General features: G+C 42.3%; 3 protein-coding genes across 5 annotated transcripts; all 3 read right to left on the bottom strand.

The window, feature by feature from the left end:
- Positions 1-27796, bottom strand: LOC130999445 (pentatricopeptide repeat-containing protein At1g63330-like). Of its 3 annotated transcripts, none has more exons than XR_009093520.1 (2): positions 25251-27796; positions 1-138 (listed from the first exon to the last, which is right to left on the bottom strand). XR_009093520.1 is itself a non-coding variant. In XM_057924971.1 (1 exon), exon 1 carries the CDS (start codon positions 27680-27682, stop codon positions 25685-25687), a length of 1998 nt encoding a protein of 665 aa, XP_057780954.1. In that variant the 5' UTR covers positions 27683-27796; the 3' UTR covers positions 25150-25684. The 3 variants fall into 3 exon arrangements, 1 of the variants encoding a protein (XP_057780954.1); XR_009093519.1 differs by having other exon boundaries at positions 14-141; XM_057924971.1 differs by lacking the exon at positions 1-138 and having other exon boundaries at positions 25150-27796.
- LOC130999449 (uncharacterized) lies at positions 1290-3316 on the bottom strand. The gene is made up of 4 exons (XM_057924976.1): positions 2637-3316; positions 2461-2560; positions 1627-2382; positions 1290-1466 (listed from the first exon to the last, which is right to left on the bottom strand). The coding sequence occupies exons 1-3, from the start codon at positions 3314-3316 to the stop codon at positions 1690-1692; spliced, it is 1473 nt and encodes a 490-aa protein (XP_057780959.1). The 3' UTR covers positions 1290-1466; positions 1627-1689.
- On the bottom strand, positions 18616-19677 carry LOC130999455 (putative pentatricopeptide repeat-containing protein At1g12700, mitochondrial). Its single transcript, XM_057924982.1, has one exon. It carries the CDS (start codon positions 19673-19675, stop codon positions 18752-18754), a length of 924 nt encoding a protein of 307 aa, XP_057780965.1. The 5' UTR covers positions 19676-19677; the 3' UTR covers positions 18616-18751.
- Positions 27797-27799: the final 3 nt, after the last annotated feature.

The raw sequence follows: 27799 nt of genomic DNA, 5'->3' as shown, positions 1-27799 counted from the left end.
GCATCATCAAATCCTTAGCCTCCTCTATCTGTCCTTCTTCACAAAGTGCACCGATAAGGATTGTATATGTTACGACACTGGGCCGCATACCTTTGGATGGAAGCTCGTCGAAAAGATCCTTAGCCTCCTCCATCTGTCCTTCTTTGCAAAATGAATCAATCAGAATATTATATGTTATGACGTTGGGCTGCATACCTTTGGAGGATAGCTCGTCGAAAAGATCCTTCGCTTGTCGAACTTTATTATTAATGCACAATCCCTCAATGAGAACATTGTAAGTCCTTATATCAGGAGACACTTGTTGAGCTTCCATCTCTTTGAACAGCTTTAAGCCGTCTTCACATTTGCCTTCACGAAATAAGGCCTCTAGCATTATGCTATAAGAAACCACATTGCGCTCTAACCTTTGGTAGGGAATTATGGTAAAAACACTACAAAAAAATTCGCAATTCTCGACGGAAAATCCCGTCGACAAATATCAAAAACCCGTCGTTATTTTTGTTCTCGACGGATTCTCGACGGAAATCGGGAGTCATTAATTTAATCGTAGGGAAATTAATTCTCGACGGAATTTCCCGTCGAGAATTTCTCGACGGAAAATTCCGTCGAGAAAATATTTTAGCCCGTCGATAGATTGTTGGAGAATTATGCCAAATCTGACTAATTAATGGCGGATTCTCGACGGAAATTCCCGTCGAGAATTTGTTTTCCCTCTTAAAGTGGATTCCGTCGAGAATCCATCGAGAATTCGACAAGTTTTGCTTTCCGTCGAGAATCCGTCGAGAATTTGTTTTCCCTCTTAAAGTGGATTCCGTCGAGAATCCGTCGACAATTATTCAGTTTGTATATATATATATTTCTCAATATTGAATATCCTGTAAAAATCAATATAAAATATTCAAATTCAAATATACTTATAATGAACATCCAAATTCAAACATATTTACTAGACATCCAAATTCAAACATACTTACTAAACATCCAAAGTCAAACATACTTACTAAACATCCAAATTCAACATACCTAAATTAAGCTAAATATCAAATATCATAAGTTCTAACTCCATAGTTACTACATAAATCCAAATTCAAACTTCATAAAAAGTATCAATTATGACCCTTATTCATATTTGCCATCAACTGCGCCACCATACTCTTGAGATCATTAATGGTGCCATCTTGCTCCAGCAGACGTGCCTCGAGTTCGTTCCCTCTAGTAGCCTGAGCATTCACTTCAACTCTTAGCGCCTCGACCTCCTCAAGAGAAGCAGCAGGGGCAGTCTGAGACGTGTTAGTGGACTGAGTACTAGATCCACTAGACACCATCTGTGTCATCATTCCCATCCCGAGCACACGGCCTTTCGTGTCCCTCTTCACCACCTCCTTAAAGATGGCGTGTACCTCTTCTGGTGTCGGATCCCTACCTTGAGTGGCTTGAATATCTTGAATGCGACTCTCAATCTCCACCTACAATTAGTTTAGTTGAATCGAATTAAAACTATATATTCAAGTAAAAATGGAATAATGAAACTTTAATATCATAATATCATATCATTGCATAAGGTAGAAAAAAACAAGGATGATAGTCATTTCAAAGATCTAAGCAATCATTTGAATCACTATTTACCTGAATTTCAAAGATCAAAGGTAGAAAAAACACCATGCCTAAAATAAAACACAAGCACGTGTTTTATTCGCTATCATCTGAATCATTATTTGTAGAGTCAGATGTTTCTAAGACATATTCATTGGTGTCAACATCTTCTTCATCATCCTCATCTACTAGATATACCAAAGCACCATCTGGATGAATTGGCATTGTATCATCATCAATTGTCGTGTGAGGGGTTCTACCAACAAGCTCTTCTTGAAAAGGAGTAGGATCGATAGGAATATTTTGAATAGTTGATACTTCTACAAGTGGTCTTGCCTTCACCTTACAAGCTGCCAACCAATCTTTCCTACTTTGATTTTTACTTGGATATGTGCAGTAAAATACTTGAGAAGCTTGAGTTGATAGGATGAATGGTTCATAGTTGTCATATCGACGACGTTGGTTAATTGAAACCAATTTGAAGTCACGATCAACTAACGTCCCTGATGGTCTGGGGTCAAACCACTCACACTTGAAAAGTGTGATCGTTTTAGTTGGTACACCAGAATACTCAAGCACCACTACTTCAACCAAACGTCCATAATAATCCAACTCCAAACCTTTTACACACAATCCACTATTGTAGGTTGATTTCTTTGATCCGTATTCGATCGTGTGAAATTTAAAACCATTCACATAAAATCCTTGAAAAGAAGTGACTCTTTGAAATGGTTTTAAAGACAAACTCTTCAAGTCAGAGTTCTCCACTCGATTATTTGGATCTGCAACCTAACATAATGAAATGTAGAGTTAATAACTAATTATATCATAACTTGGTGAGAAAGTTAAGGGTATTCATATGCTTACATATAACTTGAACCAATCGGGAAACTCCTTATTGAGCTTGATTTGAAGTTGATTCGGTGAAATGTTTGGGTACTTGGCATTGATTTCATCAACAAACAATCTATATAATTAAGAAGTTAGAAATTCATAATTGTTATGATTATAGTAATGAGGTCTATAATGAAGAAGTTATGTACCGTGTGTAAATTTCTGTTATCTCTGAACAATTGTTTAAGACATACAAATGTGCAGCATCATACTCATCCTTGCTTAAAAATCTTGTTGACTTTTTTCCAAACCCTCTACCGACATTCTTGAAAACAAACAACGTATCATGGTGTTCTTCCATACCACCTGATGATGAACTACCGGCAAAGTTACGAGGAACGTTCCGCTGCTTTGTTCTTACATGTTCTTCGAAGTAATAAGAACAAAATGCAGTGGCTTCTTCAACAAGGTAGGCATTTGTCATTGATCCCTCTACCTTGGCTTTATTTTTCACAGTTTTTTTCAACTTTCCCAGATACCTTTCAAATGGATACATCCATCTATATTGAACGGGCCCTGCTATCATTGCTTCATCTACTAAATGTATTGAAAGGTGTTCCATGGAGTCAAAAAAACTTGGTGGAAAAATTCGCTCCAGTTTACATAGAATTACTGGAATGTTTTGCTGCATTTGCCGGAGATTGTCAACTTGAATGTTGGGAGATGTCAATTCTTTAAAGAAAAGACAAAGATCAGTTATTGCCTTCCACACATTGTTTGGAAGAAGTTCCTTAAATGCTACAGGCAAGATCCGTTGCATCATAACATGACAATCATGGCTTTTCATCCCAAACATTTGAAGAGTGCTCAAGTTAACACACCTAGCCATATTCGATGCATAGCCGTCAGGAAATTTGAGGTCTTCTATCTACTTCAAAAAGATTCTCTTCTCATCATTATCAAGCATGTAAGAAGCCTTTGGATACCGCCCCAAGGCATCAATCGTTCCCAATTCGGGCCTGCGACAAAATATATTCAACTCTTCACGAGACTTGGTTGTGTCCTTTGTTTTGCCCTTAACATTCATTATAGTATTAAAGATATTGTCAAACACATTTTTTTCAATGTGCATAACATCAAGATTATGTCGAATTAGTAATGAACTCCAATACGGCAAATCCCAAAAGATGCTCTTCTTTCTCCACCCCGACACATTAGTCTTTTGCCTTTTAGCAATTCGCAATCTAGTTTCATCAACTGTCAAAGCAGTCACCTTCTTGATCCCCATACTATCAATTTCGGCTAAGATTTGATGTCCACTTTTATTCATGGGTGGACCATCGAAGATTTGCTTATTTTTTGTGAAAGCATTTTTATTACGCCGAAAAGGATGATGGTCAGGTAAGAATCTTCGATGACAGTCAAACCATGACTGCTTTCCACTTTTAGGAAGCCTGAAAGAATCTGTATCATCACCGCAATGGGGGCATGCCAATCTACCAGCTGTGCTCCACCCCGATAGCATAGAATATGCAGGAAAATCACTGATGGTCCATAATAATGCTGCACGCATTTGAAAATTATTCTTCAGTGAAACATCATAAGTCTGGACACCTACTTCCCACAAATGACTCAATTCAGCTATAAGTGGCTGGAGAAAGATATCAATCATGTCCTTTGGATTATGTGGGCCAGGAATTACAGCGGTGAGAAACATATGTTGTTCTCTCATGCACATCCAAGGTGGAAGATTATATGGGGTAATTATTAATGGCCATGATGAGTATTGTTTGCCATATTTATTGAATGGTTGAAATCCATCTGTACAGAGCCCCAATCTGACATTTCTAATCTCGGCTGCAAATTCTGGAAATGTATCGTTGAAATGCTTCCACGCCTTCGAATCAGAAGGATGTCTCATCACACCATCAGACACCGAGGTGTGATGCCAACGCATTTCAGCTGCAGTAGCTTTAGATGCATACAACCTTTGAAGTCTTGGAGTGATTGGGAAATAGTGCATCTGGCTGACTGCAACACGCTGTCGTTGTCGGCTCCCACTTGCACCACTCAAATCTTTGTAACGTTTTGCCTCACAAAACTTACACTCATTTAAATTTTGATCAACCCCCCAAAAGAGCATGCAATTGTTAGTCAAAAAGTTGCAGGCAGAGGCTTCAACTATTGTGGCTAAAGTGTCAAAAGATACTGCCATTATTTTCAACTACATTGTCAAAAGTTGCTGCTAAGTTTTCAACTCTTACGGCTCAGTTTCCCTATAAATGGAGCCTTGCAGCAACACAACTAATACACCAAAACCAAAAACAGAAAAGATTCATCTGCAATCTAGAGAGAGAGAGTAGCAGGTGAGGGTTGGGAGAGAAAGTGAATAGTGACAATCGCGAATAGTGAAATTCGTGAATAGTGAAAATTAGATAGTAATTTTCACGGGGTATAACGGGTTGTGAGTTGAGTGTTGTGAGTGTTGTAAACATTGTATATTTTTCTCCTTTTAAATAGATCTGCAGCAGCTCCGGAGACGTAGGCATAATTGGCCGAACTCCGTTATCAAATTTGTGTCTTTATTATTCCGCATTTATTTCGCTCTCGCATATCTAGTTAGAGGGAAATTGCACATAATTTCCCAACAACTGGTATCAGAGCCACGTTGGTGGCAGATACTTTCTGATATATTTTTTGCTGTTAGTATTCACGTGAATAGTGAATTCCGTGAATAGTGAAATTTGTCGGCGGTTCCGGTTTGTCGACAAAAGGTGTTCTAAACACAGGTGGTTAGCTGAAAAAAATCAGAAACGATCCAAGGAGTCCAGATCGAGTGGGAGCGATGGCTGCAGATGAAGGAAAGGTGAAAATCGAAAAGTTCGATGGTGCGGACTTTGGCTTCTGGAAAATGCAGATTGAAGATTATCTGTACCAGAAAAAGTTATATCAACCTCTCTCAGGAAAACAACCAGAGGGCATGAAGGATGAGGACTGGATCCTTCTCGACAGACAAGCCCTCGGAGTAATTCGACTGACGTTATCCCGTAATGTTGCCTTCAACATAGCAAAAGAAAAGACCACGGCGGGTCTTATGACGGCTCTCTCCAGTATGTATGAAAAACCATCGGCCTCAAATAAAGTCCACCTGATGAGGCGATTATTCAACCTACGGATGGCGGAAGGTGCATCGGTGGCTCAACATCTCAATGAACTCAACACAATAACAACCCAATTGAGTTCTGTGGAGATTGAGTTTGATGATGAAGTTCGAGCTTTGATTCTCTTATCATCTCTACCAGACAGTTGGAATGCTACTGTTACAGCAGTTAGCAGTTCATCGGGAAACAACAAACTAAAGTTCAATGATGTTCGGGATCTGGTATTGAGTGAAGAAATTCGGCGGAGGGAATCGGGTGAATCATCAACCTCTTCGGCTCTACACACCGAATCTAGAGGAAGAACTTCAGAAAGAAATACAAATCGCAGTAGATCCAAATCTAGAAGAGGCAAATCTAGATCGAGAAAGAAAGATCTTAGCTGCTATAATTGTGGCAAGCCGGGTCACTTCAAGAAGGATTGTCGAGCACTAAAAAGGAATGGTGGTGCTCAAGAATCTGCCAACGTAGCCGAGGAAGCAGGTGATGCTATGATTCTAAGCGTCAACAGCCCGATTGAATCATGGATTTTGGATTCAGGGGCATCATTCCATGCTACCCCATGCCGAGAAATCATGGAGAACTACGTCACTGGTGATTTCGGGAAGGTTCATCTAGCTGACGATGAAGCTTTAAAGATCGTGGGAAAAGGTGATATACGTTTGAAGCTGCCAAATCAGACTACTTGGAAGCTGCAAAATGTAAGACACATTCCCGGTCTTAAAAGGAATTTGATCTCGGTGGGTCAACTTGATGGAGAAGGTTATTGTACAACTTTCTCAGATCATGAATGGAAGATTACCAAAGGAGCACTCATCATTGCTCGTGGAAAGATGAACGGTACTCTCTATGTAACCTCAAACTTAGAGAATATCATTGCAGTAGCAGACGCTGAAGGGGAATCCAGTTTGTGGCACCAACGGCTTGGACATATGAGCGAGAAAGGGATGAAGACATTACTGTCAAAAGGGAAGCTGCCGCATCTGAAGAAAGTAGATGTCGGGCTTTGTGAAGATTGCATCTTTGGCAAACAAAAGAAAGTTAGCTTTGCAAAGATTGGCAAGGAACCCAAGACAGAGAAGTTGGAATTGGTTCATACAGATGTATGGGGACCATCACCAGTTCCATCTCTTTCAGGCTCAGTGTATTACGTCACCTTCATTGATGATTCCACACGGAAGGTGTGGGTTTATTTTCTGAAGAAGAAATCAGAAGTCTTTGATACCTTCAGAAAATGGAAAGCGATGGTGGAAAATGAAACCGGGTTGAAAGTCAAACGGTTGAGGTCGGATAATGGAGGAGAATACAGAGATAGCAGATTCAGAGAATTTTGCGCAGAAAGTGGAATTAAGATGGAGAAAACAATTCCCATGACGCCGCAGCAAAATGGCGTGGCAGAGCGCATGAACAGAACTCTGAATGAACGTGCCAGGAGCATGAGGATACATGCCGGCTTGCCCAAAATGTTGTGGGCTGAAGCTGTCAACACCGCGGCCTACTTGATCAATCGTGGGCCATCAGTCCCGTTGGACGGGAGAATACCAGAGGAAGTTTGGAGCAAAAAAGAGGTAGACCTTTCACATTTAAGAGTGTTTGGTTGTATTTCGTACATACACATTGATTCTGCTCAAAGAAGTAAACTCGATGCAAAATCTAACAAATGTGTTTTTGTTGGATATGGTGGAGACGAGTTTGGCTACCGATTTTGGGACTATGAAAATCGGAAGATCATCCGAAGCAGGGACGTCATTTTCAATGAGAATGTGATGTACAAAGACCGGATGACAGCAGAATCCAGAAGTCCAAACAATGATGCTGAAACAAATGAGGAATTCGTTGAGTTTGAGGAGATTTCTGAAAAAGATGTCCAGGTCAGTCCTGAAACAGTCGATGGCGAACCAAGCACGCCAGTACTAAGACGCTCCTCCAGAGTTCCCAAGCCAACCCAACGCTATTCGCCTTCTTTGCACTATCTGTTGTTAACTGATAGTGGAGAACCAGAGTGTTATGATGAAGCCATGCAAGTGGAGAATTCAGCCAAGTGGGAGTCTGCCATGAAAGATGAGATGGACTCACTCATGTCAAATCAGACATGGGAATTAGTTGAGTTACCACCTGGCAAGAAAGCACTTCATAACAAGTGGGTTTTCAGGATCAAAGAAGAGCATGATGGGAGCAAACGCTACAAAGCGAGATTGGTTGTCAAAGGCTTTCAGCAGAAAGAAGGTGTTGACTACAATGAAATTTTCTCTCCAGTCGTGAAGCTGACTACAATCAGACTGGTGTTGAAAATTGTAGCTGCGGAGAATTTACATCTTGCGCAACTGGATGTAAAAACAGCTTTCCTTCATGGTGACTTGGAGGAGGAAATCTATATGAAGCAACCAGAAGGCTTCATAAAAGCAGACAAGAAAAGCCTGGTGTGCAGGTTGAAGAAAAGCTTGTACGGTTTAAAACAAGCTCCGAGGCAGTGGTACAAGAAATTTGATAGCTTTATGGGTGAAATCGGTTTCACTAGATGCCAAGCAGATCATTGTTGTTATATTAAGAAGTTTGACAATAGCTTCATTATCTTATTGTTATACGTAGATGACATGCTCATTGCAGGTTCAGACATGCAAGAGATTGATAATTTGAAGCATAAATTGTCAAAGCAGTTCGCAATGAAAGATCTGGGTGCTGCGAAGCAAATTCTTGGCATGAGGATCAAGAGGGACACAAAGTCGGGGACTTTGATGTTGTCGCAGGCCGAGTACATCAACAAAGTACTCTCCAGATTTAACATGCAAGATGCTAAATCAGTAAGTACACCTTTAGGTGTTCATTTCAGGCTTTCCAAGAAACAATCAGCGAAGACGGAGGAAGAACGTGCACATATGGCTAAGGTGCCATATGCTTCAGCAATTGGAAGTCTGATGTATGCCATGGTTTGTACCAGACCAGACATTGCTCAAGCAGTGGGAGCAGTGAGCAGGTACATGAATAATCCAGGCAAGGTTCACTGGGAAGCAGTCAAATGGATCCTCAGATATCTACGGGGTACCACTAACAAAGCACTATGTTTCAAAGGTGGAGATACGACATTGACAGGCTATGTGGATGCTGATTTAGCTGGAAATGTTGACGTCAGAAAGAGCACTACAGGGTATATCTATACTCTGGGCGGAACAGCAGTGAGTTGGGTTTCTCAACTGCAGAAGATAGTTGCTCTCTCCACAACAGAAGCAGAATATGTTGCAGTCACAGAAGCCAGCAAGGAAATGGTCTGGCTACAAGGTTTCTTGGAGGAATTGGGCAAGAAACAACAAGACAATGTCTTGTATTGTGACAGTCAGAGTGCTATCCATCTAGCAAAAAATCCGTCCTTCCATTCCAGAACGAAGCATATACAGTTGCGGTATCATTTTATCCGGTCACTTCTGGAAGATGGGATTTTGAAACTCGAAAAGATAAGTGGAGCTCAAAATCCAGCGGACATGCTAACGAAGACGGTAACCATTGATAAACTGAGGTTGTGTTCAACTTCAGTTGGTATGCTTGAGTAACAAGACTAGAGGAGCTGTTGCATTGATCGGGGTGTGAAGACAGATTGAAATCAGTCTTCAAGTGGGAGATTGTTAGTCAAAAAGTTGCAGGCAGAGGCTTCAACTATTGTGGCTAAAGTGTCAAAAGATACTGCCATTATTTTCAACTACATTGTCAAAAGTTGCTGCTAAGTTTTCAACTCTTACGGCTCAGTTTCCCTATAAATGGAGCCTTGCAGCAACACAACTAATACACCAAAACCAAAAACAGAAAAGATTCATCTGCAATCTAGAGAGAGAGAGTAGCAGGTGAGGGTTGGGAGAGAAAGTGAATAGTGACAATCGCGAATAGTGAAATTCGTGAATAGTGAAAATTAGATAGTAATTTTCACGGGGTATAACGGGTTGTGAGTTGAGTGTTGTGAGTGTTGTAAACATTGTATATTTTTCTCCTTTTAAATAGATCTGCAGCAGCTCCGGAGACGTAGGCATAATTGGCCGAACTCCGTTATCAAATTTGTGTCTTTATTATTCCGCATTTATTTCGCTCTCGCATATCTAGTTAGAGGGAAATTGCACATAATTTCCCAACAGCAATTGTTTCGACAGCAGTCTATCTTCTCTACTGGCAAACCCAGCCCACGCATCAGTTTCTTGGCACCGTAGAAGTTTTCTGTCACCAAATTATCTCCAGGAACAAGCTCCTTCATTAACTCACAGATTTGATCAAAACAACGCTCTGACATGTTGTTTTCTGATTTCAAACTCATCAATCGCGCTACTAATGAAAGTTGTGTGTGAGTTCTACAACCGGGCCACAACTCTCTCTCTGCAGCTTTTAACATATCATATAAGTGTTGGGCTGCAGCATTTGGAGGTTCTTCCACTATTAATGACGCAGTGTTGATCTGAACATTAGCCGCATCCATTATCATCGACTCATACCGATTCGCTACAGTTTCAGGCGTATTGATTTCTACCTCATGTGTAGAATGGATTGTTTCCCCGTGATACACCCAATTATGATAATTAGGAACAAAACCATGTCTTACGAGATGAAGTCTCACAGTCATCGGATAATCATATTTTCGATTTTTGCATTTAGTGCACGGACACTTAATCTTTTCCCCATTCATGTGTGTTGGTTGAGAACTAGCAAAAAGCACAAAAACTTCGACACCCTCTATGAATTCCGTAGTTAGAGATCCATTCGCAACACGCCTATACATCCACCCTCGATCTAAACTCATTTCTAAACGTCCTGAAATAGAATTATAACTAGAATTAATTTTATATTGTAGTTGATGGTTGAATGTTTGTTATTAATTTTTTTAGTTCTTAAGTTTTAGTCACAATAGTTATTAAAAACCAGGGCAGTAGCCATTGCTACCGCCTCCGCCTCTCCCCCACCGGCGGCCCAAACTCCAAAATAGAAAATCGCCTCTCCCCCACCGGCGACACAAGCATACTAATATTAAAATTAAATCATGCTCAACGCACATAATCATGCTTATTCAAATTCAATCAAACATGTTATTCGCCTCTCCCCCACCGGCGACATAATTAACAAAAATAAAATTACGCATGTATTCATACAATAATCCTAAAACCTAACACATAAATTAAGTAAGTTTATAAAAGACTAACCTTTTAGCAAATCTTGATAAAAGCTCACGAGATGTCTGTATTGAAGCTCACCCAACAATCTTGCAAAAGCTACAATTTTATACAAATACATTCAAGTTAGCTCAAGTTCACTATCAAAAGCAAAGAAGACTAATAATGGGTACGAATCAAACAAGTGAATGAGTACAATATGTTATAATATTTGTTGCAATGACTTCATTCCCTACCTTAAATATTCTGAATTTCTCAATCTATATCTTCACTAAAAAGTCAAACGTAGTGAGCTGCTCCAAATCTCTGAAGTGAGCACTCAGCTGTTTCGAGACCGGCCCAAACATAATTCAACATTCATGCATGAGTCCACTAATTTGAAAACAAATAATCTACAGCTAAGAGATGAAAGTTACTAGTCGTCAAAAATACTATTATATCTATCATAATATTAGTAACTTGAAATCACTCTTAATCAGCTCAATAATACTTCTTACTATGAATATATCAAAGAGTTAAGAGTATTTGATAATGCATTAATACTATAATTTATCAAAGAAAATTTTATTTCAGCACATGAAGGGCAACCAAATATGGAATATGCTTCTTTTATTTGCTTATTAAAGTATCAGGAATCAAATAAAAGAACTGTAGGCGTAGCATCTGATTAACAAAATGCAATTCCAATTAAAGATGGCACCATTTTCAAATCTACCAAGCACAAGAAGTGATCCTAGACTCTCCCAAAACTCCTCTAACTCAGAGGGTCATAATACATTATTCTCTTCCCCCCCCCCCCCCCTCTCTTTTTTCAATTTTCAAGAATTAGAAAAACAGAGACCATATGAGTGTTTCATGCACCACTCGCCATCTCTATTCTGATTGTTTCAGAGCATCAACAAATGCATCCTTTAGAAAACCATTTGAAGCTGCTACGCGTTGAGCGGTGATATCAAATTCGTTCCCCGAGCTGTTACACGAAAATATATCATGATCTGCTGATGAATTGCAGCATAAATCATTATCACCACTAATACAAAAACAAACAGCTTGACTTTTGCTTGTCTGCGCGTTTTGTAATGAACTACGTCAAGCAAGGTACCTCAACAGTCAACAACTTTAGAGACAGCATGTTGCTTTCTAGCCCATTGAAAGATTATACAAGATGAAATTGGAGAAAGTGGGACGACAGTCAACAACTAGTGTTCATCTAGTTCACAAATGTGTCAACTAGCCAACAAACACTTAAGGCTCACTGTGAACTCATGTGAAATCACAAGTAAACTCATGACTCATATGATTAAGCAATTAACTTATAGAAGGAACAAGGAGCAGCCCAATAAACAAGAAAAATATAATAACATGTAAATGCTACACAAACACATCTATCAACATCCAAGATCCAACCAAAAGCACAATCTTAATTAGCCAAAAGAAGAAATGAGAAATTTCATCCTCAAACATTCATTGCTAAATTGGTGCTTGCTTATTGCTAAAGTAGAACTAAGCTAGAAGTTGGAAGAGGAATATAAACCTAAACCCGGATGCTAGTGATACAATTCTCTACACTGAAAGAGGAATCCGAGTTTTTATTTTCGCCTTTCATTTCGTTTAGCCAGTACGCAACTGATTCATCTTCACCAAAAAAGGGGGAAAAAGAGAAGCAAAACTAATAATCAAAATCGACAGCTACCTTAATCCGCTTAGCTTCCGCAGCAAAGCCTGTCGCAGCAGATAGCAGACCGAGAAATCCGACGACGCAGCATACTAGAATCACCTTTCTTCTCTCCAATAGACAGCTAATTAATCAAAATGTGATCTGCTCCTGCTAGCTAACAATAGTGTGCGAGATGAGTTGCTATATAGGGAATGACTGCACTTCAAAATGGCAGGGAGAAAGAGCGAGAGGGAGAGAGAACCGTGGTGAGCGAGAGGGAGAGAGAACCGATGGTGAACGTCGAGGGAGGGAGAGGCAGCAAATCGACTCCGGCAGGGGGCGAGCAGCGGCGGCGGAATCCGGCAGCAATTGAATTTGGGTGAACTGACCTTAATTTGGGGGAATGGTGTAGGTCAATTGAATTTGGGGGAGAAGATACTATTCACTATTCAGCATTAATATTCTCGACGGTTTAATGACGGGAAATAAAAATATTAAAAATAATTATAAAAAAATTATATTTCTCGACGGATTGTCGACGGGCACGTAAATTTTTAATTAAATTTAATAATTATCGACAGATTCTCGACGGACGAATTAAAAAAATATATATATTTTAAGAAATTAAAAATTCTCGACGGATTTGTGATGGATTTACGGAGGGAATTAAATTCCGTCGAGAATCCGTCGAGAACGCCGCCATTTTTCTCGACGGAACCCCTTCCGTCGTAAAATTCCGCCACTGTTCACGCGATGTTTTGTAGTGAAAGTCGTAAAACTTCATCGACTTGGCCCTTTTTGCAATACCCGTTCATCAAGCTATTGTAGCAATAGATATCGGGCTTGATTCCAGAATTTACTGCCAATCGGAAAATGCGTCTGGCATCGTCCATTTTTCCTTCCATACAATACCCATTTATCAATGTAGCGTAAATGAAAATGTCAGGTTGTACATCAATCTCCTTCATAGATACCAACATATGCTCGGCCTCTTGCACCTTTCCATCTTTGCACCAAGCAGTCACAAAGATATTACATGTCACCACATTCGGACAGACCTTATCAACAATCATCTTTTTCAAAACGTCTTCAGCCTCATCCATTCTTCTCATATTGCATAACCCCTCAATTATTGAATTATATGTCACAACATTGGGTGAAATCCCCTTATCACTGATAGGGTTGAAAGGATAACAACGGCTACTTCGAGTGAGCCAAACTCCTAGAGCACAAAGATAAAAGAGAGCAGAGAACTTTTCATTAATTAGATGATTTTCTCTACAGCACAATCTGCTATTTAATCAACAAAAAGAGATAACAAACTCTGCACCAGCAGTCCTAACTCTAACAGAAAGAGGGGACCAAAAACTCCACGTGTTCTTCCTACTCCAGCTCATAATCCTTAAAGCGTTCTGGCATCTTTGTCACTCTCTTGGGCCGATTTCCTTCTGCTGGGTCATGGGATTCTTCTTGGGCTTCACCTTCTTGTTGTTGCCTCGGCCCAACTTGAGATAGCTCATGAGTTGTAACACTCCCTACCCCTTCAAAAGAGACCTTGTCCTCAAGGTCAAAGCTGGGATAGTTTAGTTTAATCTCATCAAGTGGTTCCCATGTTGCACATTCTGGAGGCTCACCTTGCCATTGGACCAAGACCTGCTGCTGGGGTCGGACGAAGTTATCACCACCCGTTGGCTGCAAATAGCTAATGGCACTGGCGCTGGGACAGAGTTTGATGAATCCTCCGGTAAAGAACAGATCGGTGGTGTTGTAGTCTCTCCTTTGAAGGGGCGTAACTTCGAGATGTGGAAGATGGGATGAACGCGACTCCCCGGGGGAAGATCCAGGTGATACGCTACCTTACCAATTCTTGCGACAACAGTAAATGGCCCATAATACCTTTGAGCCAGCTTTGGGGGTTGGCGGTGGCGAAGAGAATTTTGCCTATAAGGTTGTAACCGCACCAACACCTTATCTCCCACCTGAAACTCCAACTCGCGGCGGTGGCGATTGGCTTGCTGCTCCATTCTGCGTTGGGATTGGCACAAGGTGTCTTTCAACTGCTGAAGCAGGGCATCCCTCTCTTGCAACAACTCATCCAAGGCTTGGATGTGAGTGGACCCAGCGGCATACTTAGGAATCATTTGAGCTCGTCGTCCATATAAGGCCTCGAAAGGAGACATTCGGATAGCAGTGCAGTAAGAAGTGTTGTGCGAGTACTCAGCCCACGTGAGATGAGAGGACCATGCCGTTGGTTTATTAAGTGCGAAGGCTCGCAGATATTGCTCGAGGGTCCGATTCACGACCTCCGTCTGCCCGTCGGTTTGGGGATGATATGCCGTGCTGTGGCGAAGGGTGGTGCCACTGAGTTTGAAGAGATGTTGCCAGAAACTACTAAGAAAGATCGGATCGTGGTCCGATATGATGGCAGTAGGGATTCCATGTAGGCGAACCACCATGTCTGCAAACAACTTCGCCGTGACAGCAGCGGTGAAAGAGATGGGTAGCACCCCAAAATGCGCGAACTTGGTGAGGCGATCCACCACGACTAGAATCACCGTGAAGCCCCGACTAGGAGGGAGGCCGGTGATGAAATCCATCGTGACTTCATCCCACACTTGAGTAGGAACAGGGAGGGGCTGTAGTAGACCCGCCGGGGGCTGCGTTGAATACTTGGTTTGTTGGCATACCAAGCAACTTGCCACAAACTCCTTCACATACTTATGCATACCTGGCCAGTAGAAAGTAGTTGCCAAGCGTACCATCGTGCGCTTAACTCCACCATGTCCCGCCATAGGTGTCGCGTGAGCCTCATGCAATAATTTGGGAAGGAGAGAAGACGTCTTACTGATGTAGAATCGATGCTTGTACATGAGGATTCCATCAACGACTGCAAAAGCCGGGCCTAACTGTTGAGATAAAACCTTCCCGTGCAACTCTCGCAAGTCAGCACAAGCCAAGTTGTCTTGACGAAGTTGTAGCAGCAGATCTGCCACTGGTGTGCTGATAGTGTAGTAGGCATGCCCGGATCCTGACACGATCGCCGCTTCTCCGGTTGCTTGTCATGACGTCGAGAGAGAGCGTCGGCAGCCAAGTTAGAAGCTCATGTTCGATAGTCTATTCGAAAATGAAACCCAAGTAATTTTCGAACATACTTTTGTTGCTCTGGCGTCTGTATAGTCTGTTGGAGGAGCTCGCGGATGCTTTTATGGTCAGTTCGGATAATGAAGAACCTGCCAAGAAAGTATTGGTGCCACTTATGAACTGATTCTACAATAGCATGTAACTCCTTAGTATATGTGGACGAAGCTTGCAATCTGGGGCTTAGCTTCTTACTAAAGTATGCCACTGGTTGCTCTTGCTGCATCAACACCGCCCCAATGCCAACCTCAGAGGCGTCGGATTCCACCACGAACTCTACTGAGAAATCCGGCAGCCGTAACACCGGTGTCGAACATAAGGCGTCTTTCAAAGCTTCGAATGCAAGCTCCGCCTCCGACGACCATTGGAAAGCATCAGTGCGTAGCAAATTGGTGAGGGCAGCGGCTATGCCTGCGTAATGCCTCACGAAGCGTCGATAATAGCCGGTGAGTCCAAGGAACCCCCTGAGTTGTTTGATAGTCTGAGGCCTCGGCCAAGTGCGCATTGCCTCAATCTTTTCGGGATCGGCGAGGACCGTGCCTTTCGTAACAATGTGACCAAGGTAAGAGACAGAGGTTTGGCCAAAGACACATTTGGATGCATTGAGAACGAATTCCTGTTGATGTAGTAGCTCAAACACAAGGAAGAGATGCTGGCTGTGATCGGCTAAGGTGGGGCTGTAGACCAAAATATCGTCAAAAAAAACAACTACAAAATGATGTAAGAACGGAGCAAATACTTGATTCATAGTGGCTTGGAAAGTGGATGGGGCATTACAGAGCCCGAATGGCATGACCAGAAATTCGAAATGGCCATCGGCAGTTCGGAACGCGGTTTTGGCGATGTCGCGGTGGTGCACGCGGATTTGATGATAGCCTGCTCGTAGATCAAGTTTGGAGAACACCTGCGCCTTTCCCAAGTCATCGAGCAGCTCATCGATGGTAGGAATCGGAAAATTATCTCGCACCGTTACGACGTTGAGAGCTCGGTAATCCACACAGAAGCGAAATGAACCATCCTTCTTACGGACCAATAAGACCGGCGACGAAAAGGGAGAATGGCTCGGCCGAATGATGCCTTGAGACAACATCTCCTCCACTAGCTTAGCCATTTCTTGTTTCTGGAATTGGGGATAGCGATATGGTCGGACGTTGACCGGCGCAGCATTGGGAAGGAGGTGGATTCGGTGGTCCACTCGTCGATGCGGCGGGAGGCCGGTGGGAGGAGTGAACAAATGTTGAAAGTTACGCAGCAACGGGTGGAGAATATCTGGAGTGGATTCAGCAATTTCAAACTGGGCCAAGTGAGAAGGCCCAATTTTGGTGGGCTTGGGCCGGGATAAAAATTGCATAGATCTGGTCTATCGCTCTCTTGCGAACGGCAGCCTGCAACGAAGCAAAAGAAATAGGTTGTATCTCGATGGAGGGGTCGCCGATTAGGCGCGTCACAACGCCGGCAGACGTAAAATCCATGGATTGGGTGGCGTAATTATGAGTAACCAGCCCAAGAGTTTGAAGCCATTGAATGCCGAGCACCACGGAAGGCCCTGCTATCTTCAGTAGATGGAGATCCACCGTGGCCGTATAACCTTGGAGATCGATGGGAACCGCCGGGTAGACGCGGTCGCACACGATGAAATCGCCGTTTCCAACAAACACCCGGAATGGTGGAATAGCTTGGGTGTTCAAATTCAACTTTTGGGCCACCGATGGTTGGAGAAAATTGTGCGTGCTTCCACTATCCACAAGCACTTTGACGGCGTGATGGTGAATCGCCCCAAAAAGGTGGAGGGACCTCAGACGGCCCAACCCGGACAGGGTGTTGAGAGTAGAAATGTCTCCACAGATTTCTGGATTGAGGTCTTCGTTGGAAGGTGCAGATTCCTCCGGCGACGCTACAATATTCTCATCGTCATCCGTGCCCAATAAGCCATAGAAACGGCTCCGACAGCGGTGGGATGGAGCCCATTTCTGGTCATAGTTATAGCATAGGCCCTTTTCACGCTTTTCTTTGAGTTCTTGCGGCGAAAATCGGCGAATGGGCAGAGTGGGGCCTGAGGGCAGGGGGCTTTTTGTTGTGGATGAGGGCGTCGAGGAAGCAGATGGAGGAGACGCCGAAACAATAACTGAGGAGGACGGAGTATGGGAGACTACCGGCGTCGACTTCACTAGGGTACGCCCGGACCAACGTTGCTCGAGGCGGGATTCCTCCAACCTGGCCTCGTACGCGCGTGCTAACGCAAAGGCTTCCATGAGTGTTGTGGGTTTCGCAAAGGAAAGTTCCCGGCGAATGTCGGCCTTTAATCCCGTAACAAAGAAACTCACGAGCAAAGTCTCCGAAATACCTTCTACCTTGTTCATAAGGTCTTCGAATTCAGCTTGGAATTCCGCCGCGGTTGTTTTCTGAGTTAGTTTGGACAGAGTACCTTGGGGATCATCATAAATGGAACCGCCGAAGCGATGGCGAACGCTGTGAAGGAACACCGGCCAGGTCGAGAGCAGCTGGTTCGTTTTCATCCATTGGAACCACGCGGCGGCGCGACCCTCCATGTGAAAAGAAACAATCCGCACGCGTTGGGGCTCCGGCGTTTGGTGATAACTGAAGAACTCTTCGACGCGGAAGATCCACCCAGCTGGATCTGTGCCATCGAAGGTGGGTGCCTCCATTTTCATAGATCGAAAAGGAAGCGCTGTCGGATCTGGTGGGGGTGGCGGAGGGGGTGGCCGAGACCCGGAATTATCCAACTGTAGCTGAGCGAAGCGTGAATCCACCGATGTCATGAACTTTTGGAGAGTGGTGTTGGTAGCCACGAGTTGACCTTCTAACTGAGATTGAAGGGCTTTGATAGCAGCTAAAACGTGAGAGTCAGCCATGGAAATAGAAGAGCACTGCTATGAGGAAAGAGAACAAAACAATGAAAGCACCAATGATAGGGTTGAAAGGATAACAACGGCTACTTCGAGTGAGCCAAACTCCTAGAGCACAAAGATAAAAGAGAGCAGAGAACTTTTCATTAATTAGATGATTTTCTCTACAGCACAATCTGCTATTTAATCAACAAAAAGAGATAACAAACTCTGAACTAGCAGTCCTAACTCTAACAGAAAGAGGGGACCAAAAACTCCACGTGTTCTTCCTACTCCAGCTCATAATCCTTAAAGCGTTTTGGCATCTTTGTCACTCTCTTGGGCCGATTTCCTTCTGCTGGGTCATGGGATTCTTCTTGGGCTTCACCTTCTTGTTGTTGCCTCGGCCCAACTTGAGATAGCTCCTGAGTTGTAACAATCACCCAAAGAGGAGAAGAGTTGGAGAGCATCGTCCACCTTTCCTTCCTTGCATAGACGATCAATGACTGCAGTGTAAGAATAGACATCGGGTTTGCAGATTCCCTTTTCTTTTTCCAATAAGCAGAGCAATTCCAGCGCATGGAGACTACCTACAGCTTTGCAAATCCCATTAATCATAGTATTATACGTCTGTTCATCGGGCTCGCATAATCGGTAGACCGACAGCTTCCACAACACTTTAGCTGCCTCTGGGATCCTTCCAACCAACAGTAACCCTTTGATGAGAATGGTAAAGGTCACCACAGTAGGCTCGTACCCACGCTTTAAAAAAATGCCTAAGATTGCAAACCCAAAATCAGGTTTTTTTAGTCGGCAGTAGCAATCAATCGCAATACTCAATATGTAGTGATCTACAGGAACATCCCTTTGAAGCATTTCGTCGATCAGATGAAGGGCAAGAGAGTATTGTCTCATCTTGACCACAGCACTCAGCAATTTCGAGAAAAGCTTAACAGAAGGAAGCGGCTCTGTTCTCATCAAATCCCGAAATAGAGCGACGGCATCATTGGGCTCACGTATAGATTCAAAATCGAATCTATGATAAGCGGAGAAGTATCTAATTTGGTGGGTGAGATTATCAAGATTAAATCTGGGATAGGAGGAGAAGGATCTAATTTGGTGGCTGAGATTATCAAGATTGAATCTGGGTTTGGCGTAGAAGTATCTAATTTGGTGGGTGAGATTATCAAAATTGAATCTGGGTTTGACAAGAAACGAGTGTAGAGAAGCAATGGGGAGAGTGGATGAATTGAAAGAAGAATTGGAGATAATTCTTCCCAAAATCATGGCAGCGTGATTCCGACTCATTCTTACTCTTTTTTGTGTGTTTGAGAGAAATTGAGTGAAAGCAAATGAGTTGTTGCCGTTTATTTCTTAGAGAAAAAGTTACCACAAAACAACCATACTCATGCTATTTATAGATGATAGTATGAGCAAGTAACAAACTAGCAGATGACACGTGGCATCTGTGGAAAACTAAAGAAATAACAAGGAATAGAAGCATGCACTACATACGGCAGCTCAAACGTAAAACAAAGATAAGTTCATCACCCCCCGCAAGCTGGACATGGTGGAGATCCACCATGCCCAGCTTGGAGAGCAACTGGCGAAACCGAGGCCCTCCGAGTGACTTGGTAAACACATCAGCAAGCTGGGAAAGAGTAGAAACATGCAGCGGCACCAGAAATCCATCTCGATACTTCTCGCGCACAAGATGGCAGTCAATTTCAAGATGCTTGGTACGCTCGTGGAACACCTGATTCTTGGTGATATGAAGCGCAGCCTGATTATCACAATAGAGTGATAATGGGAGAGGAAGAATAATAGCAAAGTCGGCACAAAGATGTGACAGCCAAGTTATTTCTCAAGTTGTAGCGCTGAGAGCGCGATATTCTGCTTCAGCAGAAGAAGCAGAAATCGTTGCTTGTTTTTTATATCGCCAAGATACAAGAGAACCACCGAGGAAGATGCAATAGCCAGTGAGAGACCGTCGAGTGTCAAGGCATCCACCCCAGTCAGCATCACTGTATGTAGTGAGAGTGAGATCGCCAGAGGTGGGATAGAACAAACCAAGCGAAGGACATCCTTTCAAATACCGAAGCACATGAAGAGCTGCTTCCCAGTGAAGCACAGAAGGAGAGCCAACAAACTGGCTCAATTGTTGAACAGCATATGTAATATCCGGTCGGGTCAAGTTGAGGTAGAGCAGCCGCCCAATCAACCTGCGATAAGCATCTAGTTGTGAATATAAAGAAGAATCATTGCGAGAGAGTTTGCAATCTAATGGCAAAGGAGTGGCAACTGACTTGCAACCAAGAAGCCTAGCTGAATCAATGAGATCAAGGATATATTTCCACTGATTCAAACAAGTACCCGAATCCCCTTGAGCAATCTCCATTCCCAAAAAATACTTGGCAACACCAAGATCTTTAATAGTAAAGGTGTTATGTAAGAACTCCTTTAACTCTGCAATCAAAGCTAAATCAGGGCCTGCTATTAATACATCATCCACATACACGAGCAGGCAAATAAAGGTATCACCAGTACCTTTGACAAACAAGCTTGATCAGACTGGGATTGAGAGAATCCATAACTGAAGAGGTGTCTGCAAAACTCAGCATTCCACTCTCTGGATGCCTGCTTAAGTCCATATAAGCTTTTAACAAGTTTGCAAACTTGTCCTGGCTGAGCCTTATCATATCCTTGGGGTGGCTGCATATAAATCTCATCATGTAAGAAGCCATGTAAAAACGCATTATTCACATCAATTTGATGAATATGCCATTGGTTACAAGTAGCTGCAGCAATCAGAAAGCGCACCGAAACAAGTTTAGCAACGAGAGAGAATACCTCTGTGTAATCAATCCCAAACTCTTGGTTGTAACCTTTAGCTACTAAGCGAGCCTTATAGCGCTCCACTGTACCATTAGCATTCATTTTGATCTTATAAACCCACTTAGATCCAATAGCTCTTTTCCCTGCAGGTAGGGCAGTAAGATACCAAGTTTGGTTTGTTTCAAGAGCATCCAGCTCTGTTCTCATGGCATCAACCCAATCCGCTGAGTGGCTAGCTTCAAGATAAGATTCAGGTTCACGAATATTTTGAATATTGATGAGGAAGGCAGTGTATTGAGGGGCCAGTGCAGGAGAAGTAATGTAAGGAAAAGTGTATGGGGTAAGAGTATCATTGGCAAATGATGTGGTGAGGTAGTGATAATTTGTCCAACATAATCCTTCATCCAAGAAGGTGGTTTGCACACTCGAGTACTAGGTCGTACAGGAACAGTAGGAACTTCAGATATGGTAGAGGTAGGAATTTCAGTGGAAGTGGATTGTGGTGGTGTAGGTGAAGTGACTGAATCAGAGGAGATATCAGATATTGGTGGTGTGTTATGTGAAGTGATAGGAGTATCTGGCTGGCAAGATGATGGGAGTGGTATGAATTCATCAGTAAATAAAGGTGGTGTATTGAAGCAGCAAACAGAAGTAGGTGAAGAGCCAAGAGCATAAGGATACGTAGAGGGTAGAAATTTCACATCTCTGGAAGTAATGACTTTGCATTCAGCTAAGTCATACAACAAATACCCCTTATTATTCATGGCATATCCCAGAAAGGCGAATCGAATGCCGCGAGCATCAAATTTCTTCCTGCTAGGGGACAAGTCCACAACATATGCTAAGCATCCAAAAGGCTGTAACAAAGATAAATCAACCTCCTTGTTAAACATCACTGAAAAATGAGTTTCCCATCCAAGAACTTTACTAGGCAATCGGTTAAGAAGCCATGTAGCAGTAAGTAGAGAGAATGGCCAAAAGGTGATAGGCAAATGACTCTCAATCATTAAGGCTCTTGCTATCTGTAGCAAACTTCGGTGTTTCCTTTCCACAACCCCATTTTGCTGTGGTGAGTAAGTGCAAGTTCTTTGATGATGAATACCAAAGTTTGACAACATCTCAGCCATATCTTTATTTACAAATTCTGTGCCATTATCTGTTCTTAAGTTCTTAATATGTTTACCAAATTGTGTAGATACCATAATAATATGCTTTCTCAAGGTAGAACAAACTAAGCCTTTAGAACTCAGTAGATATATCCAAGTGACCCTGCTGTGGTCCTCAACAAGAGTGAGCATGAACCTCACATTACTAATGTTTTCATCATTGTATGGTCCCCAGATATCAGCATGCAGAGTTTTAAATAAAACATTAGATTTTCTATGCAAAACAGGGAAATGAGCCCTCGTTTGCTTAGCTTTAATGCATACCTCGCATTCCTTTAGTTTGGCAGCTGCTGTGGCAGTGAGCAAATCAGCAAACAAAGGTATATGCTCCATTACTCCCACTGATAGATGACCAAGGTCAACATGCCATTTCTCTACATCCTTCTTCTGAGCTTGACTGCTGACATTGAGTACTGAGCTGACTCTAACTCCTTCTATCATATAGAGATTTCTAGATAACCGTCCCATGGCTAGAATATGGTCATTGTTCGCCCTCTGAATTAAGCAATGTGTCTTCAGAAACATACATCTCGCTTCATTATCTTTAGTAAGCTGAGCAACAAATATCAAGTTGTGCGTAAAATGAGGTGCATACAACACTCCTTTCTATATCAAATGTTCTGTCAAGGTGGCTTCTCCCATGTGAGTAACTTTCTTTATACTTCCATCTGGAAGATGAACATTCCGAGCCTTATCTAAGCTGTGAATTTCACTCAGCAATGTAGAGTTGCAGCAGATATGAGTGCTTGCTCCAGAATCAAGAATCCAAATATTTTGAGAGCTCTCTGTGGTTACACTAAAAGCATAGTGCCCCTGAAATTCCCCTCCAGCATCCAAACCTCCTTGCACCATGTGTACATCATTATTTTGTACACTGCTACTGCTTCCTGGAATAGCCATTCCTCCAACACATTTGTTGATCTCAGTCTGAATCAGCTTAACCAATGAATTGCTGGCAGTAGTGGATATCTTCCCTTGTTCTCCATTAGATCCATCTGATGCTGCCTCAGCATAATTAACTTTGGCCTTACTTCTCCCTTCTTTTAATTTCTTATACCAATCCGGAAAGCCATGAACCTTAAAGCATTCGCTCTCCTCATGACTTGTTCGATTGCAATGTTAACAGTATAATTTCTGCCTTTCCTCCTTTGTTTTCCTCGGCTTAAATGATTGTTGTCGTTGTTTCCCATAAGAAACATAGTCCTTTCATTTTACACCTACTGTCATAGTTTGCATAGCATGTGTATCACCAAAACTTTCAATGGTGATTTTTTGATCTTCAATCTGCAAAACCATCGAGTAAGCTCTGTTCACACTAGGCAACAGATCTAAGAATAAGATCTGGCTCCTTGCACTTTCAAATGAATCATTTAGACCAAGCAGAAATTGCATCAAACGCTGATTTTCCTCCCTATTAATTCCAGCTGCTCGCGTACCACACACACAAGTCAATGGTGGTAATAGCATATCCAACTCATCCCATAGGGCTGTGAGATTATTGAAATACACAAGTACGCTTTGATTCCCTTGAGTATAGCTACTAATCTCTGTCTGTAGCCTATAAATCTTAGGACCATTACTACGACCAAATCTCTGACTCACAGCATCCCATAACTTCTTAGTATTATCAATATGCACAAAAGCATTTACCAATTCCTTTGAAATAGAGTTTATTATCCAAGATGACACCATATAATCAGCTTTAATCCATGCCTTATAATATGGGGAAGAAGAATCAGGTTCTGAGAGAGTACCATCAAGCAATTCTAGCTTACTCTTAGCTCCTAAAGCACGCTTATCAGATCTACTCCAATTTAAGAAGTTATTACCCGTTAATTGTGCTGAAACCAGATGCATACCAGGGTGATCCGCACTGTGGAGCTGCAGAATTTCCTCAATCTGCTTTTAATCCAAGGTTTGCGGAATTTCTTGCTCAATTCGCCGATCTCCACCAGATCGAGCCCGATCTCCATCAGATTGATTGCGAAAACCAGAAGACGAAATCGTTTCTTCATCGTGTTGCTCTCCAGCTTCCTCACTCGCGAGAACACTCCAAGGAGTATGTCGAACCTTACCCATGATTCAGAGATCTTACTGTGCTCTGGATACCAAGATTATTTTGTGTGTTTGAGAGAAATTGAGTGAAAGCAAATGAGCTGTTGCCGTTTATTTCTTAGAGAAAAAGTTACCACAAAACAACCATACTCATGCTATTTATAGATGATAGCATGAGCAAGTAACAAACTAGCAGATGACACGTGGCATCTGTGGAAAACTAAAGAAATAACAAGGAAGAGAAGCATGCACTACATACGGCAGCTCAAACGTAAAACAAAGATAAGTTCATCACAAACTAACATTGTGTCAAACTAATTACATTGATCATTATTTCAAAAAAAAAAATTGTGCCATGTCATAATCTCAAACTAATGATCAATATAATTAAATCAACCACATATCTATATTATGACATGACACAATGTTTAATAAAAAATAACAAACTGCCGATAATTAAGAGCAAACAGTTGGTGGGCAAGTTCTAACTCAGGCATTTCATCGAACAGATTTGGGTCGCTCGGCTAATCCCGAACAGTTAGTCTGCAGGTTCTCCCGGTCAGGCATATCTTCAAACAGATTTGAATTGTAATAGATTATTATAGAACTTTCAAACCTAGATTACCGAGAAAAGTAAATCGTCGATACACTCTCTCGTCTTTATTGATGTTGTTGTGAGCGTGCAGTGAAATACGGAGAATCGATGAGGTTACGCAAGAATCTGTAGACGGCTATGAATAGAATATCTCTTTCACAATATCGTTGTTCATAGCAATATGTTTCAATATAGTGCAATGTATTAAAAGTGAACAACGAAACTGCCTTACCAACTAAAACAAAGCCATTCAAGCATATTAAGAATCAAACTCAGGTTTGCAGCTCCGAGACAGAATACTTTGGCTCTAAGGCTGAACGAATCCTCGCTCTGCAGTGGAAACGCAGCAGACAACGAGTCTTCGATGTCGATCAGATATTGGATAGTCTTCTCGATTTGCTTCATGTCGACTCTCCGGGAGAGATAGAGATACTTATTAAGAAGATCTCCAGAGATCCACCTCGCCTCCATAGTTTGTCGAACCAAGGAGCTCAGGTCGCCGATACCAGAGAGTCACGAAGCAGCTGGTTAGCAGCTCCCGGCTCTTAGGCCTCGTGAAATAAGCAAGCCCAAAGTCTGCAATCTTCAGGTTTCCTTCTTTGTTCATCAATATATCCGAGGACTTTGATCTCACGTATACAAACTCCAACATATAGCATTCACTGGTCAATTTTGAGCACAAACTTTCTTAATAATCTCTTGCAATTTCTCATCTTTACCTTCTCCTATTCTTAGTTCCTCAAGCAAAGCAGAAATGATCTCCGAAGTGACCTTGAATCCTCTCCTGCACATCTCCTCCAAGAAAGGAATCGCCTCATAAATCTTATTGCCCTTCACCATATTCCACACAATAATGTTGAACGTCACGCCACTAGGCGTGCACCCTCTTCTCTCCATCTCCTCCATCAACCTCTTCGCCTCCCCTTCACACTCATTGTGGAAGAGGGAGTTGAGCATCATGTTGTAAATTTCCACCTTTGGATTTAAGCCGTTGGAAGGGAGATGGTTGAACAGCCTTATAGCATCATCAAGTCTTCCGTCCTTGCACAAGCCGTTGATCAGAACACCATACGTTACAATATCAGGATTCGCGCCTTTAGCCTCCATGACCCTCAAAAACGCAAACGCCTCATTAATCCGATGGATCCTACACAAGCCATCTAACAAGATGTTGTAGGTGTGCATATTCAGATGCAGCTTCTGAGCTTCCATATCCTGGAAAAGCTTCCATCCGTCTAAAAAACTACTTTGGCGTATTAGCCCATGCATCATCGTGGTGTATGACACGGTGCAGTGCTTGAGACCTACATGCGAGATTTCATCAAAGAAACGCCATGCTTCATCAAGGTTTCTAGCCTTGCAGTATCCCTTAATCAAGATATTATAGGTGACTGTATCGCGCTTGATTCCCATCTCTGCCATTGAATCGAAGAGCTCTCTCGCTCTAACCATCTCGCCGTGCGAGCAATATCCATCTATCAATATGTTGCACGTGACAACATTAGGCGAGACACCCTTCTCCACCATCTCGGACAGCAACTGCAGAGCATCATCAACCATCCTATGCTTCAACAGCCCATCCAATAATGTATTATAAGTATACAAGTTGGGATGTATGTGTTGAGCTTCCATATCCTCGAAAAGGTTCCAGCCCTCAACAAATCTATCTGTCGTAAATAATCCATGTATCATCGTATTATAAGTACGCGTATTATGCTCGAGACCTTTATCGGGAATTTCAAGGAACAGAAGCCAAGCTTCATCCACGCTCCCCTTCTTACAATATCCATTTATCAAGCTGTTATAGCAAACAATATCGGGTTTAAGGCCCCTCTCTACCATGGTGTCAAGTAGCTCTTTTGCTCTGTCGATTTCACCCATCGAACAAAATCCATTTATTACCACTGAATAAGTGACGACATTGGGAGAAACATTTTGTTGCGTCATACTTTCCAACACATTCCCAGCCTCTTTCATCCTTCCTTCCTTGCATAATCCATGAATTAGTGCGTTATAAGCCATAATGTTGGGACTCCTCCCACTACCTTCTAATCTATGAAGCCAATCATGGGCTGCAATGACCTGTCCAGCTTTGCACAGCCCATCTATCATTTGCAGAATCATAACATCATCAGGCACACAAAGATTTAAATTCAGAACCTTTTCAAACAATTTCACGGCTTCGGCCTCTTTCTCAACAAAGAAAAACCCTTTAATGAGAGTGCTTATAGTCACGACATTTGGTTCGTAGCCTATCTTGAAAAAGAATCCCATTAGAGAAAAACCAGAGTTTATATCTTTCAAGAGACAACAACAGTTCACCGCTATAGTCATTGTGTGAGTATCGACTGGGACACCCATCCTAAGCATTTCATCGAACACATAAAGTGCAAATGAGTATTGCTCAATGTTTGCAGTAACACTCATAAGCTTGCTGTACATGTAAATAGAAGGCTCCGGCCGCATACTCTTCATTTTTTGAAACAATTCAATAGAATCATTTAATTCTTTAACACAACTGAAATCGATTCTGGACCGCTTAGGTTGAAAAGCCTTGGAAGAGAAGAGAGAGAATGGAGGAGAGAGAATACCCGATTTCTGAGACAGAAAACCTCTTCCATGAATGAGATCAATTGCAGAAACAGCAGCCCTTCTGCTCATCATCCTTAATCGGTGAGATTGGATCTCTTTTCTTTTTGTTTGTGATTGGATCTGAAGAATGGTATCTAAAAGTTGAGCGATTTCTTGTAACAGTGCGTTCTCTCGTTCAATTTTGGGCTT

This window comes from Salvia miltiorrhiza, chromosome 8 (genome assembly GCF_028751815.1).
Source record: "Salvia miltiorrhiza cultivar Shanhuang (shh) chromosome 8, IMPLAD_Smil_shh, whole genome shotgun sequence".
Lineage (NCBI taxonomy): Eukaryota > Viridiplantae > Streptophyta > Magnoliopsida > Lamiales > Lamiaceae > Salvia > Salvia miltiorrhiza.
The sequence above is the reverse complement of the archived record's forward strand: the minus strand, read 5'-3'. Positions and strand labels throughout refer to the sequence as shown.